This window comes from Quercus lobata, chromosome 8, assembly GCF_001633185.2.
Source record: "Quercus lobata isolate SW786 chromosome 8, ValleyOak3.0 Primary Assembly, whole genome shotgun sequence".
Classification (NCBI taxonomy): domain Eukaryota; kingdom Viridiplantae; phylum Streptophyta; class Magnoliopsida; order Fagales; family Fagaceae; genus Quercus; species Quercus lobata.
Genome location: NC_044911.1, coordinates 4,206,025 through 4,218,682, shown reverse-complemented (window position 1 = coordinate 4,218,682; position 12,658 = coordinate 4,206,025). Strand labels below are relative to the sequence as shown.

The following is a 12,658-nucleotide window of genomic DNA, read 5'->3' as shown; positions in this document are numbered from 1 at the left end:
TTAAAAATGTATAAGTTTCCAAAACTACTCTTAAATAAATTTATCAAGAAATTGAATTAGTAAATCAATAGGGGTATAATAGGAACATTAGTAAATTAATAACTTTTATTTTTAGAAACATGACAATATTTTGGGATATCCCAAAATGGAATAGAGGACAAACAATGTGGGACGAAGGGAGTAATATATATATATATATATATATGACTTATAAATTTGAATTTTTTTAGTTATATGATTATTTTTTTATGGTTTATTATATTGGATTCCTCGTTTTTTACATTAAATTAACTAATTTGGCACAAAAATTTAAAAATTTAAATTAGATGGGACACATGGCACAAAATTAAACTTTAATTGAAATTCAATTTTTACCTAAATTAACTCACTTGGCACAAAATTCTAAAATTTAGATTAGATGAGACACCTGACGTAAAATTAGACACTAATTGAATTCTAATTTAAAATTTAATTGGATTTTTTCTCTGCTTTACCTATTATTATATATATAGATTATAGGCAATTAAGAAAAAAAGTAGGTGACTCTCCACTAGTACTCAGTGGTTAAAATGTGAGATAAACCTGCAAATCACATGTTCCATCCACCACCCTATAGGTTTAAGAGTTTCTAAGGTGCCTCGTGAATAGAGAGGTGATAGTTTGATCTTTGACTAAAGGCTAGAACATCATTTATTTATCAAAAAAATTAAGAGAGAGAGAGAGAGAGAGAGAGAGAGAGAGGGTTGAACTTTAAAAAAAATCAGAAATAGGACTCATTGGTCTTGTCAAAATGTGTGATATTTAAAAAATAAAAAATATAAGTTTTATCTGTGTTTTTTTTTTTTTTTTTTTGGGGAGAATGGAAATATTAATATCTAATGAATTCTTATACTGTTCCTAATTTAAAGAAACCTACACTCTCCATAAAAACTATATAGGTTTTATTTAGTTATAACATTCTATAGCTTGACCCATCTAAGGAAACTAAAAGCACAAAGTGATAAACCAATTAAATTCAGGACCATTAAATTGGTCGTATTTATCTTAAGAGAAGCTTTTACATGACTTCTTCAATATAGCCCAAAGAAATGTTGATGTCTATTACAATCACTTTCGAATGGCTCAAAAAAATGCAACTGATCAGCGGTCTAGAAAATAAGGTTCTTGCTTGAGGAACAAGTCTGAGCACCTTAAGAAAAGAAAAAATTAATTTTTTTTTTTTGAGTGATCACAATCTTCTTGAAGTCTTGAGAACTTAGTTGTTCATCATAATTCTTATTGGGTCACATAAATATGGTTGACCTCCTTTTGAAAAGAGAGAATAAAGAAGTAGAAGTGTGAACCTTATATTCTTACATATTCATAAATAAATAAATAAACCCTTATATGCTTTATTTCTTACATCAAATAACTTACAGAAATCAAGAAACTAAAGAAGAAAATAAGCAAGTCTCATTTATACAGTACATACTAATAGAGTCGACAGAACCAACAAAAAGAAAAGGAAGCATATTCTTTTTAGGCACAAAATGCACACAGCATTTCTTGCAAGCCGTGAGTCCGTGACAACCAATAACACTCAAGTCAAATTTAATTGCGTTAAGATTGTGCAAGATTCTTATAAAATATTAACTGGAAGGTTTGTGCACTCTAGCTATTACCAATTTTATTATTAAAAAAATTATAAATTCAAGTGACAATAAATATAATTAGTATCATATTAATGAGTACTGCTTAGAATACAATACTTTAAGTTTAGTATATACATACCACTTATCGCTTCACATGATACTTGGTAGGACTTGAGCGGTTCGAATGGTGGCACTTTAACAAATGTGTTGTACTCCCGATAATAATCCTATCAAGGCCCCAGTGGTATACAAGGTATTATCCATTGTTATCACATAGTTTAAGGTCGATGAGTTCATACCGAATACCCTTTTTTCTTATTAAGCAAAAAAAAAAAAATTTTTTGATTGCCTTGAAGAAAAATAAATTGTATTTGTGTTTTATTAGTTAATACAACCATATGTTTAAATTTATTATATTACACTTAAGATATTGTATTTAAGTTTTATCCTCAAAAGCAAATACTTTATTATTTATTATTGTGTATCTAAAAGTTAGGTCATTTTAGATATAAATCACTGTAAATTTCTTTAAAAAACTTTCTTCTCCTTTCTCCGTGTATGGGTTAAAAATACTTAGTATTTAAAAAAAAAAAAAAAAAACATAAAAAATCAACATTATATAATTAGGCATAAAACAAACAACAATACAAGAAATACAAAATTTTAAAGACACTACTTTTTTTATTTTTTGTGTAAGAAATGACACTACTTAATTTTGAATCTTTGAATATAAAATCACTAATTTGTTTTGAAAAAGAATATTCATAGTTTTAAAAAATATAAAATCACTAATTTGTTTTTAAAATGAATATTCATATAAAATCACTCAACAATGTAAACGAATTCGGTGATTAATATGCATCTTAACCCTTTGCATAGTTATTGAAATTTATAAATAAATAAATCAAAGACAATTGACTAAATCATTAAAATAAAATAAAAACATAATCCAGGTCAGACCGATCACGTGCCAAGATGCGAAATCAACGGTCCACATCACCCTCCACTCACAAAATCGGACGGCTCCAAACCCGTCCGTGAAAACACACACTTATCGACTAACAACGGTCCACAACACTCCACGTGTCACCCTGGATTCGCATTATTAACTCTCTGATCCAACGGACCCAAACTCAATTCATTTTCGCTCCCAAAATTTCTCTCTCTCTCTCTCCCTCTCTCTCTCTCAAAACTCCGATTCGTCATTTTAATTTTCCGATCACTCTCCGAAACCCGAAATTTCCGCTAACTTCAAAACCGTAAACTCTCTACACGGTTTTTGCTTTTGTTACTGAATTCTAAACTCGCTATCTAAATTCACGACTCTAAATTTTTTTTTTTTTCAGAAAAAGAAAAAAAAAGGTTTGAATTGAAGAAAATTACCTCCAAGGTCCATCAATGGCGGACTCCGACAACGATTCCGGCGGTAGGGGCGGAGGAAGCGGCTCGGCCAATGAGCAGTCGCCGCGTGAGCAGGACAGGTTTTTGCCGATCGCGAACGTGAGCCGGATCATGAAGAAGGCGCTCCCGGCGAACGCGAAGATCTCCAAGGACGCGAAGGAGACGGTGCAGGAATGCGTGTCGGAGTTCATCAGCTTCATCACCGGCGAGGCCTCAGACAAGTGCCAGAGAGAGAAGAGGAAGACGATCAACGGCGACGATTTACTCTGGGCGATGACGACGCTTGGGTTCGAGGACTACGTGGAGCCATTGAAGGTTTACTTGCAGAGGTTCAGAGAGATGGAAGGAGAGAAGACTGTGGCGGCGCGTGACAAGGACGGCCCCGGTGGCGCCTCGTCGGTGACTGTGAGTGTGGGTTTGGGAAATGGAAGTGATGTTTATGGAGTGAGTAGTAGTAGTACTAGTAGTGGGATGGGGATGATGATTCATCAAGGACACGTGTATGGCTCTGGTGGGTTTCATCATATGGCGGGTGGCGGTGGTGGCAGTAACAGCGGTGGTTTAAGTGGACCCAGCTACGTAGGACTCGGGTCCAATACAGGTCGATCAAGATAACTACGATAACATGTGTATTTATCAGAGTAATGCTAGAGACATAATTTGCCACACGTGGTGAGTTGTGATTGATAAAAGTATGTTCTCACCTAGTCTATCATCATATTTTTACTAATTATAACTCGTCACGTGACAAGTTGTGGTACAAAATTGTAGTAAATTATGTGTTCCTATTATTACTTGTATTTAACGTTCCTTCTATATATATGTATAATTTTTACGCAACGAGTCTAGGTTTGTCGAACTTGGATACAATAGAAGTTGATTCAGATCATTGTCGGTTGTTTTATTAGTTATTTTATGTAACCGGTGCATGTAATGCTTTTCTCATGTATGTATAAGATTTAATTCCATAAATCTTGTGGGTTCTAATTAGCTCAACTGGTAAAGTCTCTGATGGTTGAATATGAGATTTGAGGTTCAATCCTCGCCTACACCAAAAACTGATTGGTGTCTTAGTTTGATGATAAAGAACTATTATCAGAGGGGACGTCATAGGTTGAAACTATCTCAAAAAAAAAATCCATAAATCTCTTATGAGAGAGAGAGAGAGAATAAGGAAAACATGTGCAGAAAATTAGTGTCAATTAAAGCCAATATTGTTTTTATTAAATTTGTTGTGTTATTTCTAATCTTTTCTACTTTGAATATATATATATATATATATATATATTTTTTAATTTGGGGTTAGAGAATGTACGAGGTTTGATAGTTTTATTTTTTGTTTGAATAGAATGAGATTGGTTCTTCCTATGGTGGGTAGGTGAGTGGGTAAATTTATGCTTGAGTAGGTTGGTAGGAATTTTACTTTGAAACTTGGGTGAAAGATGAGGATATAATGGAATGGGAAGGTAAAATTACAGTGCCATAGATTTGTAATCATGAACTATAATTTTTGTTTGTTCCATTTGGTAATGGGTTGAAGTTTGGTTCTAGTTAACGACTGTCTAAGTACAATCGTTAAGGTAGAATTTTATAATACTATGTCACTTTTAACCTAACGTCTAGTTTTTTAATAGATAATGTTAGCAAATATTTTAAGAGATTTAGTTAAAAATTAATAAATGTTTAATTATGAGTTGTAATACACATTTTTCAAAGAAAAAAATACATTTATTAATAATTCATTGACTTACACGTTCAGCGCAAATTATTTGTGGTTATATATGCATTTTTTTTATATTTTCATACATGTTGACCTTATTTTTAAAAAGTGTATAAAAATATTATTTAATAAAACGTCAAATGCACTTTAACCATTCTTCTCGGTGCATTCATTGGCAAAAGCCTTTTTTTTTAATAAATTTTGTTATTTCCCAATAAAAGTGAGATCTCCTAGAAGCCCCCTTAACCTCCTTAACGTGTGCTTAAGGCATTCATTAACAAAAACCTTGAAATTTTAGTGAATAATATTTCAAGACACCTTGGAACATTTTTAAGCCTTAGTTTAAAAAAAATTAAGTTATCCCAAAAACCTAGAGATGCAGTTCCCTTATATCTCTCCTTTTTCTTTTTTTTAAATAATTGTGAGCTAAATTTTAGACAACTGATTTTTCAAGTACAACATAAATGTGTCTTATTAATGCAATGGGTTACCCAACGGCCAAGCATGGTGTGTGGAGTAAGGAATAAAACACTTCAAAAGAAATTATATATATATATATATATATATAAAAGAAAAATTAATGAATGAAATATTTTTAAGAACTTTTTATAGGAAAATAAAAAAGTAACTGTTTTTTTTTTTACTACTTTTTTATTTTTCATAAAAGTTGTATCAAAACTTTCCTAAAGTGATTCATTAACAAATGTCCTAAGAGCACCCGTTAATAAGACTTATGTATTAAAAGAATCACTGTAATTTGTATGTCTCACGAGTATTTTGCAATCACTTATTGGAAGCAGCAAAGTACATGGTTGCTAGAGTTGGATAATTCAACTCCTTTAGGTTTGTGAACAGGTTCAGAATTGGGTCATGATCAAGCTGTACTTAACACCATCAAAACTTTCAACCAGCTACCAACTTCACCCAAGAAAAAAGGAACGTAATAAAGAGCAGTAAATTACAGAGTCGTTGGAGAGCCCAATCTGGACCGAACCAAAATTTTAGGATGGTTGGATTCTAATATGAAAGAGACTGATAACACAAATTGGGCCCAACTGAGAATTTCATGTAACCTCAGGACTTTTTGATGCCTTTCACTATGGTTCATATCAACCTTGTAACTCAGTCAACCCCAACAGTAAGCTGCATGAATTTTATTGCTTAGCACTAGCATCTAATGTCTTCTCCATTGGTACATTTTTGAAGGAGATGTGGATGACAGCATAATAGCTTGGAGTAGGTAACCAAAATTCGACAGTACCAATATCCTTTTTCCTTGTTTGATGCTTTCCCTTGAGTAATTATTTAGCCTTTTGCAGTCTCAACTTTAGGCTTAGTTTAGGCTCTTGAAAACCACAATACTCTTGCTTTGAATTGTTCACCTATAGTTTGGAGAATCCATAGCTAGAATATTACAAGGAATAGCTTTTTGTAATTTACGCCTCATATATGGTGACAAGACACATCCACTACAATTTCACCCACAGGATAGGTCATGTTCTTTTGTGGTGTCTCAAAAGGCAACTGTAAGCAACATGGAGGCATGTTATCTCTGATGGTTGCATATACAAAATACTCAGAGAGAACACAATCTCTATATTGATTCCATTCCTGCACTCCAAAATGCAACCTTTTAGATCTCCCAATCGGCATGGTGATTGTGAGAATAAAGTAGATGCAACAATTGTGCTCTTTAACTTGCACACCATCACATCCATGGAGGGTTTGCTATTATTCCAAAACAACAAATTTTAGCCACTCCACCCAAGGTGCATTTGACCTTCTCAATTTAACACTATGATTGGATGATTTAACCCTAGATTTGGATGGACGAAAATGAGGGGAGAGCAAAGGAGTGAAAAAAAAAAGACCAAAATTTACTAAATTTTAATATATTTCAACCGTTTTCTCTTTTACTCTCCTCTCATTTCCCAATAATTATTTTATGCATTAGACATCTACATATTCCCTCCCACAACATGTGAACCACAGCCATATGAAACCCGTAGAGGAATTATACGGGTATCCAAATCGATATCTCCCTCCACTCCAAACACCCTAAGTGTCTAAATAAAAAGGGGAACAAAATATCTGAACATCTTAAAATAAGGGAGCAGGTATGCACATTATGAAAATTTGCTCAACTTCAATATATCGATATATACAATGTAGTATATACAATTCCAGGGTCGAAAGAATTGCATAAATGAAATGGTTAGTATTCTACTTCTACATCTTCACAAAAAATTTGCATGGCTAACATGGTATTCTAGAAACAAAAAAAATAGGGGTGAAAGGATACAACTAGACAATCAGAAAAGGAACATTACCAACTAGACAACTAAATCCTATTACATCACCATTCATACATTTAAGTTGTACAACAATCTACCACATTTCAGACTTCAGCAATTTCAAGCCATAACATTATCATCCACAACATTGGTTTGATCAAGTTCTAATTAACTAAAACATAAATGAAAAGAAAGCTAAAAACTTTAAGAAAGAGTTCCGCTTCCACATCAATGTAGGCCAACCAGTAAACACCATGCAATGTCTCTCCCAAGTAGAAGTTTGAAGTCCTCTTTATCTCCAAGGCAACTCAGAGTTCTGCTGAACAGCTTTAGTTCCCCAGTGATCAAATATCCTTCAAGCTATGAAACAAAGAATTAGATGATGAACATATTTCCTATAATAACAAATAATAAACAGAAAGCAATAACAGCGCCAAATTAATAAAGGACAGCGCGAGTAAGTCCTCCTGAACAGAACCAGAAAGTATGTACAAAAATAGAAAATCTTGTTCATATACACCATATATAAACTAGTCTGTCTAAATTTTATAACACATGATAAACATAAGAAGGCCAAAGGAAGTTGCTTTTACATAAAGAAGAATATGATCTCCTCTGCAACAAATCAGGTCTATGTGAACAACTAGATCCACAAGAATTGATAAAATGTAAACTAGATCTCACTTCCATGGTCACCGTAAACATTAGCAAGCACTCCAAAGCAAGTAGGACCTAGGAGCACATAAAAAAGTAATGCATCCACTGGCAGCCTATGTCAAAATATGCCTACTGAAAGGTAAGCTAAATCAGGGGTACATACATAGTGGCCCACTAACTCTATTTAGCATAGCTTATACTTAATTGTTCACTCTGGGTTACTGTCTATGGCAGTATGGCCCAATGGAAATATAATTTAGTATGCTTAACAGGGCACAGAAAATTCCAAACCAATTTCACTTTAAATGAATAATTTCAGCATGGCAGGATAAATGAAACATATTTCCAAGTCTGCCTGATTGGGCAAACAATGGGAATGTTTAGAATTTTCTCCCTCTCTTTGATAAGTAAGAAATTTATTAGAGAAAATCTACATTTGATGTATAAACTAGATCCTCTAAACAGAATATAATTGAAAATTCAATAAAATCCAAGAAAGAATCCATGCAATATTGCCTAGTGCACACAGCCAATCATACAACGGGCTAGGAAAATGGTTTTGAGTGAGTTTCCATCTAGCTCAGCATCCCACCTTTTTCCTCTCCCTCCACAACATTAATAGTATAGTGGTGGGGTTACACCTGCCGAAGCTCATGTGACAGGTTATCCTGAGCAAATCCACATAAACAGTTATAGTACTGCCCGAATAACTATGTGAAAGAAGGCAAATGAAAGATGAAGCAACATCTCCCCTCCACCCTCCCTTTACTTCTTTGAGGGGAGAAGCATCTCCTCCTTTCATTTTCTTAATTAGTAACTTCTCATCCTTCAGAGTGATCTATAAAGTTTAATATAGTAAGTTTGATGCCGTTGATATTAAGGTTTCTAAAAGCTACAGATATTTTCACAAATCATCTTTAAAAAAATACTAATTTATTAAAAATTCAAGAAACTGCATCAATGTGGTACGAGTTTTGAACTTCCACTTGACATATTTCTTTCGAGGGAACTATGGTGCATAAATCAGTGAAGTAATGGTGATGTCATAACCAAATTCTGACTCCATTCAAGTAGACTGTACTCTTTCATTTTAAAAAGAAATAAGTAATAATAATAATAATAATAATAATAATAATTGTTGTTGTTATTATTATTATTATTATTATTATTATTATTATTTTAAAAGGTACTCTTAAGAGCAAACAAAGTGGCTAAAAACAAGAAAACCTAGGAAAAGGCACACGCTAAGTGCAAGGTGCACAAAATAATAAATATAATGAGAGAAACTAGGCACATCAAAATTGAGAAAGAAATGGAAAACTAAAACAGGGGGGAAAAAAAGGGTCATAAATGTTGATGAAACCTTGTGCAACATCTCAAGATCTTTAAAATTGTATATAAAACCACTTATATAAGGAGAATTCTTTTCCAAAGAAAACAAAAAAATAAAGAATTTGTACTTCATTGTCAACCAAAGATAAGATAAACATAAACGGATCTGGTAACTTGATAGGAACTAGAGCATAGCAACTTGATGAAGTCAAAAGTTAGCAGAAAGAGCAAAGCTTCTAAGATATAGCTGAGACTCTAGATAAGCGAAATTAGAGGTTAGTAAAGGCAACAAGCTTCTGTACCAGTGTAGCCAACAAAAAGAGTTTGTTTATTGCAGTGGCATAAAACAATAACAGGAAGAACAAAAATGGTGTAAAAAGTTCCCAAAATAAAAGACAAGCATCACTATCAGCACATGTATATTGTGAACTATTGACAGGTTCATAAGCCACAGACAAATTTCTCTACAGTTAAAGACTAAGAAGCAACAAAACAGTACAGCAAAGTTAGAAGGAAAAAATTCCAACAAGCAAGTACAAGCATCTGAATGAGCATTTTTATAATGCACAAGTATGAGTAACAGTGCGTCAAGTGCACAACAACAGAAGCATGCAACAGTTAGAGAAGACTCATGATCATTATCCAACAATTACCATATGAAAGGGAAAACAAAATTGGATCTCAGCAACTTACATTTCTTCACGCAGGAATGGAACCATGCTCCTGCGTTGAAGAAGCAGTAAAGAAATTTCAGACAATGAAGTGAGAACAGCTGTTCAACAAATCAAGGACCCCACAAACAGCACTTGAAGGAGAGTCCAAGTATCATGATGAATCCAGAGCTGTTCAACAAATAAGAAGCATTTGATTCAGTTATTCAGAGGTAAGCCTCCGTCTCTTCCCATAATCAGCATCCCTTGATCTTGAACGGTGATGCTCCTCCTCTTGTGATATCCGTGACTTGCTGTGAGTCCTTGATGATCGGCCCCTTTCCCATTCATCCTCATGCTCTACTTCCCGGTCCCTGTACCTATGATGATCAGCATACCTATCTCTGTCATCTCTGTACCTCTCACGGTCACGGTCTCTATCACGAGACCTCTCACGGTCACGGTCCCGGGATCGCTCTCGGTCCCGATCACGCTCCCTATCCCGTTCTCGACCAATGTCTCTATCATCGCGGTGCCTTCTTTCTGTCCAGTCAGAATCATGACCCATATCTTTTTCTCTAGGCATTTCCCTATCATAACCTGGATCTCTATCATCCCTAAACCTTCTCTCAGAAGACCCAGACCAGTCCCTTTCTGAACCTCTATCTTTTTCCTTCATCGAATTTGACCAACCTGCTCTATCATGACTCACCTCACCATATTGATGGTCAGACGCAGCTTCCTCCCCATAACTTGACTCCCCAGCTCTCCCACCACCATGTTCCTCACCACCCCATCCACCCATACTAGGATCTGACCACATTCCCATGTTAGGTCCATCAACACCAGATGTGGGCATCATGCCCATTCCATTCATTCCATTCATGGGCATCCCTCTTCCAAAGAATGCTGGATTCACATGTGGTGCTACTCCAGGCAAACCAACACCTCCTACAGGAGGGAAAGAAGACAAAATCCCTGAGAATGGAGGTGTTGGAGCACCAGGAAAGCCTCCATAGCCTCCCATTCTCCCCATAGGCCCACCAAATGCCGGATCAAAACCCTGACCCATCATTGGCTGAGGGTGCAACAAAGGTGGGGTTGCACCAATACCCTGACCAAACCCATTACCACCATTACCCATTATACCTCTCCCTCCCATCCCACCACCACCCCTATTCCTCATTGGCCCAGCTGGCCCTCTATTCCCCATTCCTCCTTGCCCATTCCCTCTGCCCCAATTCCCTCTCCCATAACCTCTATTATTATTATAATTATTATTGTTATTATAATTATTATTATTGTTGTTATTATTATTACTATCCCCACCTTGATAATTCCCACCAGTAGCAATGTTACTCCCACCACCACCACCACCACCACCCCCACCCCCACCATTCTTACCCCCACCATCATTAGGCCCACCTCTCCTCCCCTGTGTAACCCCAGATTGGGCCATCTGTTGATTCCTATTCACCTGAGCCTCCCCCATCCTCTTTACACTAAAAGGAGATGCAAATGCCACCACACACGGCCTACCATTAAACAAATGTCCATTCATCCCTTCCTTACACGCAGTCGCTGAAGCAGGGTCATAAAACTCCACCTGACAGTACCCCTTCGACTTCCCACTAGCTTTCTCATCGAAAAACCTCACCTCCTTCACTGCCCCATACTTACACAACTCCGCCTCCAACTCTGCATCCGTCGTCCACCAATGCAAATCCCCAACAAACAATATCGTCCCCCCACCTCCACCTCCTCCTCCTCCACCCCCACTATTCCCAAACCCATTCACATTCCCACTAGGCCTCACCACACCCTCATTAGCTCCACCACCACCAACAACAACACCAACACCACCATGTAATTGTTGTTGCCCACCACCAATGTTCCCTGGAACCCCAACAGGCACAGCATGCCCAACACCACTATTACTATTATTACCATTAATATTCACATTATTGCTGTTGTTGTTGCTATTGCTAAACCCACTTTGCTCCTCAACAACCTCATTGATCTTACTGTGTTGAACTAACTCAACCCTAATCCCACCACTCCCTTTCATCTCATTCCCTCTAAACCCTTGATTACTCTGACCAACACCAACACCAACACCAACACCATACCCACCAGAACCCGTAACCCTAACATTCCCACTACCTTCACCCACACCAGGAATCGAAACAGCACCACGCGGTTGTTCCTGCGCTACCTTCGGTGGTGACTCTAACTTCTTCTCCTCCTCAACCTCCTCTTCCTTAAACCCTAATTCCTCGTTCTTCTTCAAAGTCTGCAAGAACCCCTCGCCGACATTGACGTCGTTGTACAAATCCTCGTAATCCTCTTCGTCCTCTTCCTCTTCGCCGAGAAAGGCCACGTCGGCGACGGCGGATATCGCCTCGTTCCGATGGAACTGGTCCATCTGATCCGCCGTCGTTCCCTCCCCTTCGTCCATCTTCTTCTAGGGTTTCAAAACGAAACGGTTCTCTCTTCTTTTTTTGAATAAATTTTTGTGGTGAGTGTGAGAGTACGAAATTAAAGCATATTTTTCTTTTTTTGTTTATGGAAACAGAGAAATCAGAAACATAAAAAACAAAAAGATTTAGAGAGTGAGAGATCTTACCAGAGAGAGAGAGAGAGACTCTGAGTTTGTGGTTTCTAGAGAGAGAGAGAGAGAGAAACCCTAATCTGGAAAGTTGTGAAGGGGTGTGAATTGAATTCTCTGGGTTTTTTTTTTTTTTTTTTTTTGTTTTTTTTTTTTGATGTTTGTTTAATCTGTTAAAATAATGCCGTATAGTTCTCGTTTGGGCTAAACGAAAAGCTGCGGTGCGTTTTGCTCTTTCTTCATCCGCCTATTACACGTTCACACTTAACACTAGCCTATAAATTTTACCATAATTTATAATGGCAATTATTACCTTTTATCGTCATGTCAATTCCCTTGTTATTAGTCAAGAGCTTTCTAATTAA

At 36.2% G+C, this 12,658-nt stretch overlaps 2 protein-coding genes across 3 annotated transcripts; one reads left to right on the top strand and one right to left on the bottom strand.

Annotated features, from left to right (window-relative positions):
- The first annotated feature begins 2,492 nt into the window (after nucleotides 1-2,492).
- On the top strand, nucleotides 2,493-3,914 carry LOC115954927 (nuclear transcription factor Y subunit B-3-like). The gene is made up of 2 exons (XM_031072930.1): nucleotides 2,493-2,890; nucleotides 2,978-3,914. The coding sequence occupies exon 2, from the start codon at nucleotides 3,030-3,032 to the stop codon at nucleotides 3,645-3,647; it is 618 nt and encodes a 205-aa protein (XP_030928790.1). The 5' UTR covers nucleotides 2,493-2,890; nucleotides 2,978-3,029; the 3' UTR covers nucleotides 3,648-3,914.
- Nucleotides 3,915-7,008: 3,094 nt separating this feature from the next.
- Nucleotides 7,009-12,432, bottom strand: LOC115955359 (uncharacterized PE-PGRS family protein PE_PGRS20). 2 transcript variants are annotated; one of them, XM_031073467.1, is made up of 3 exons: nucleotides 12,312-12,432; nucleotides 9,729-12,180; nucleotides 7,009-7,406 (listed from the first exon to the last, which is right to left on the bottom strand). In XM_031073467.1, exon 2 carries the CDS (start codon nucleotides 12,141-12,143, stop codon nucleotides 9,909-9,911), a length of 2,235 nt encoding a protein of 744 aa, XP_030929327.1. In that variant the 5' UTR covers nucleotides 12,144-12,180; nucleotides 12,312-12,432; the 3' UTR covers nucleotides 7,009-7,406; nucleotides 9,729-9,908. The 2 variants fall into 2 exon arrangements, with proteins under 2 accessions (XP_030929327.1, XP_030929326.1); XM_031073466.1 differs by lacking the exon at nucleotides 12,312-12,432 and having other exon boundaries at nucleotides 9,729-12,305.
- Nucleotides 12,433-12,658: the final 226 nt, after the last annotated feature.

Coding starts and splice junctions, on each gene's coding strand:
- LOC115954927 (XM_031072930.1), top strand. CDS start 3,030: ATGGCGGACTCCGACAACGATTCCGGCGGTAGGGGCGGAGGAAGCGGC.
- LOC115955359 (XM_031073467.1), bottom strand. CDS start 12,143: ATGGACGAAGGGGAGGGAACGACGGCGGATCAGATGGACCAGTTCCAT.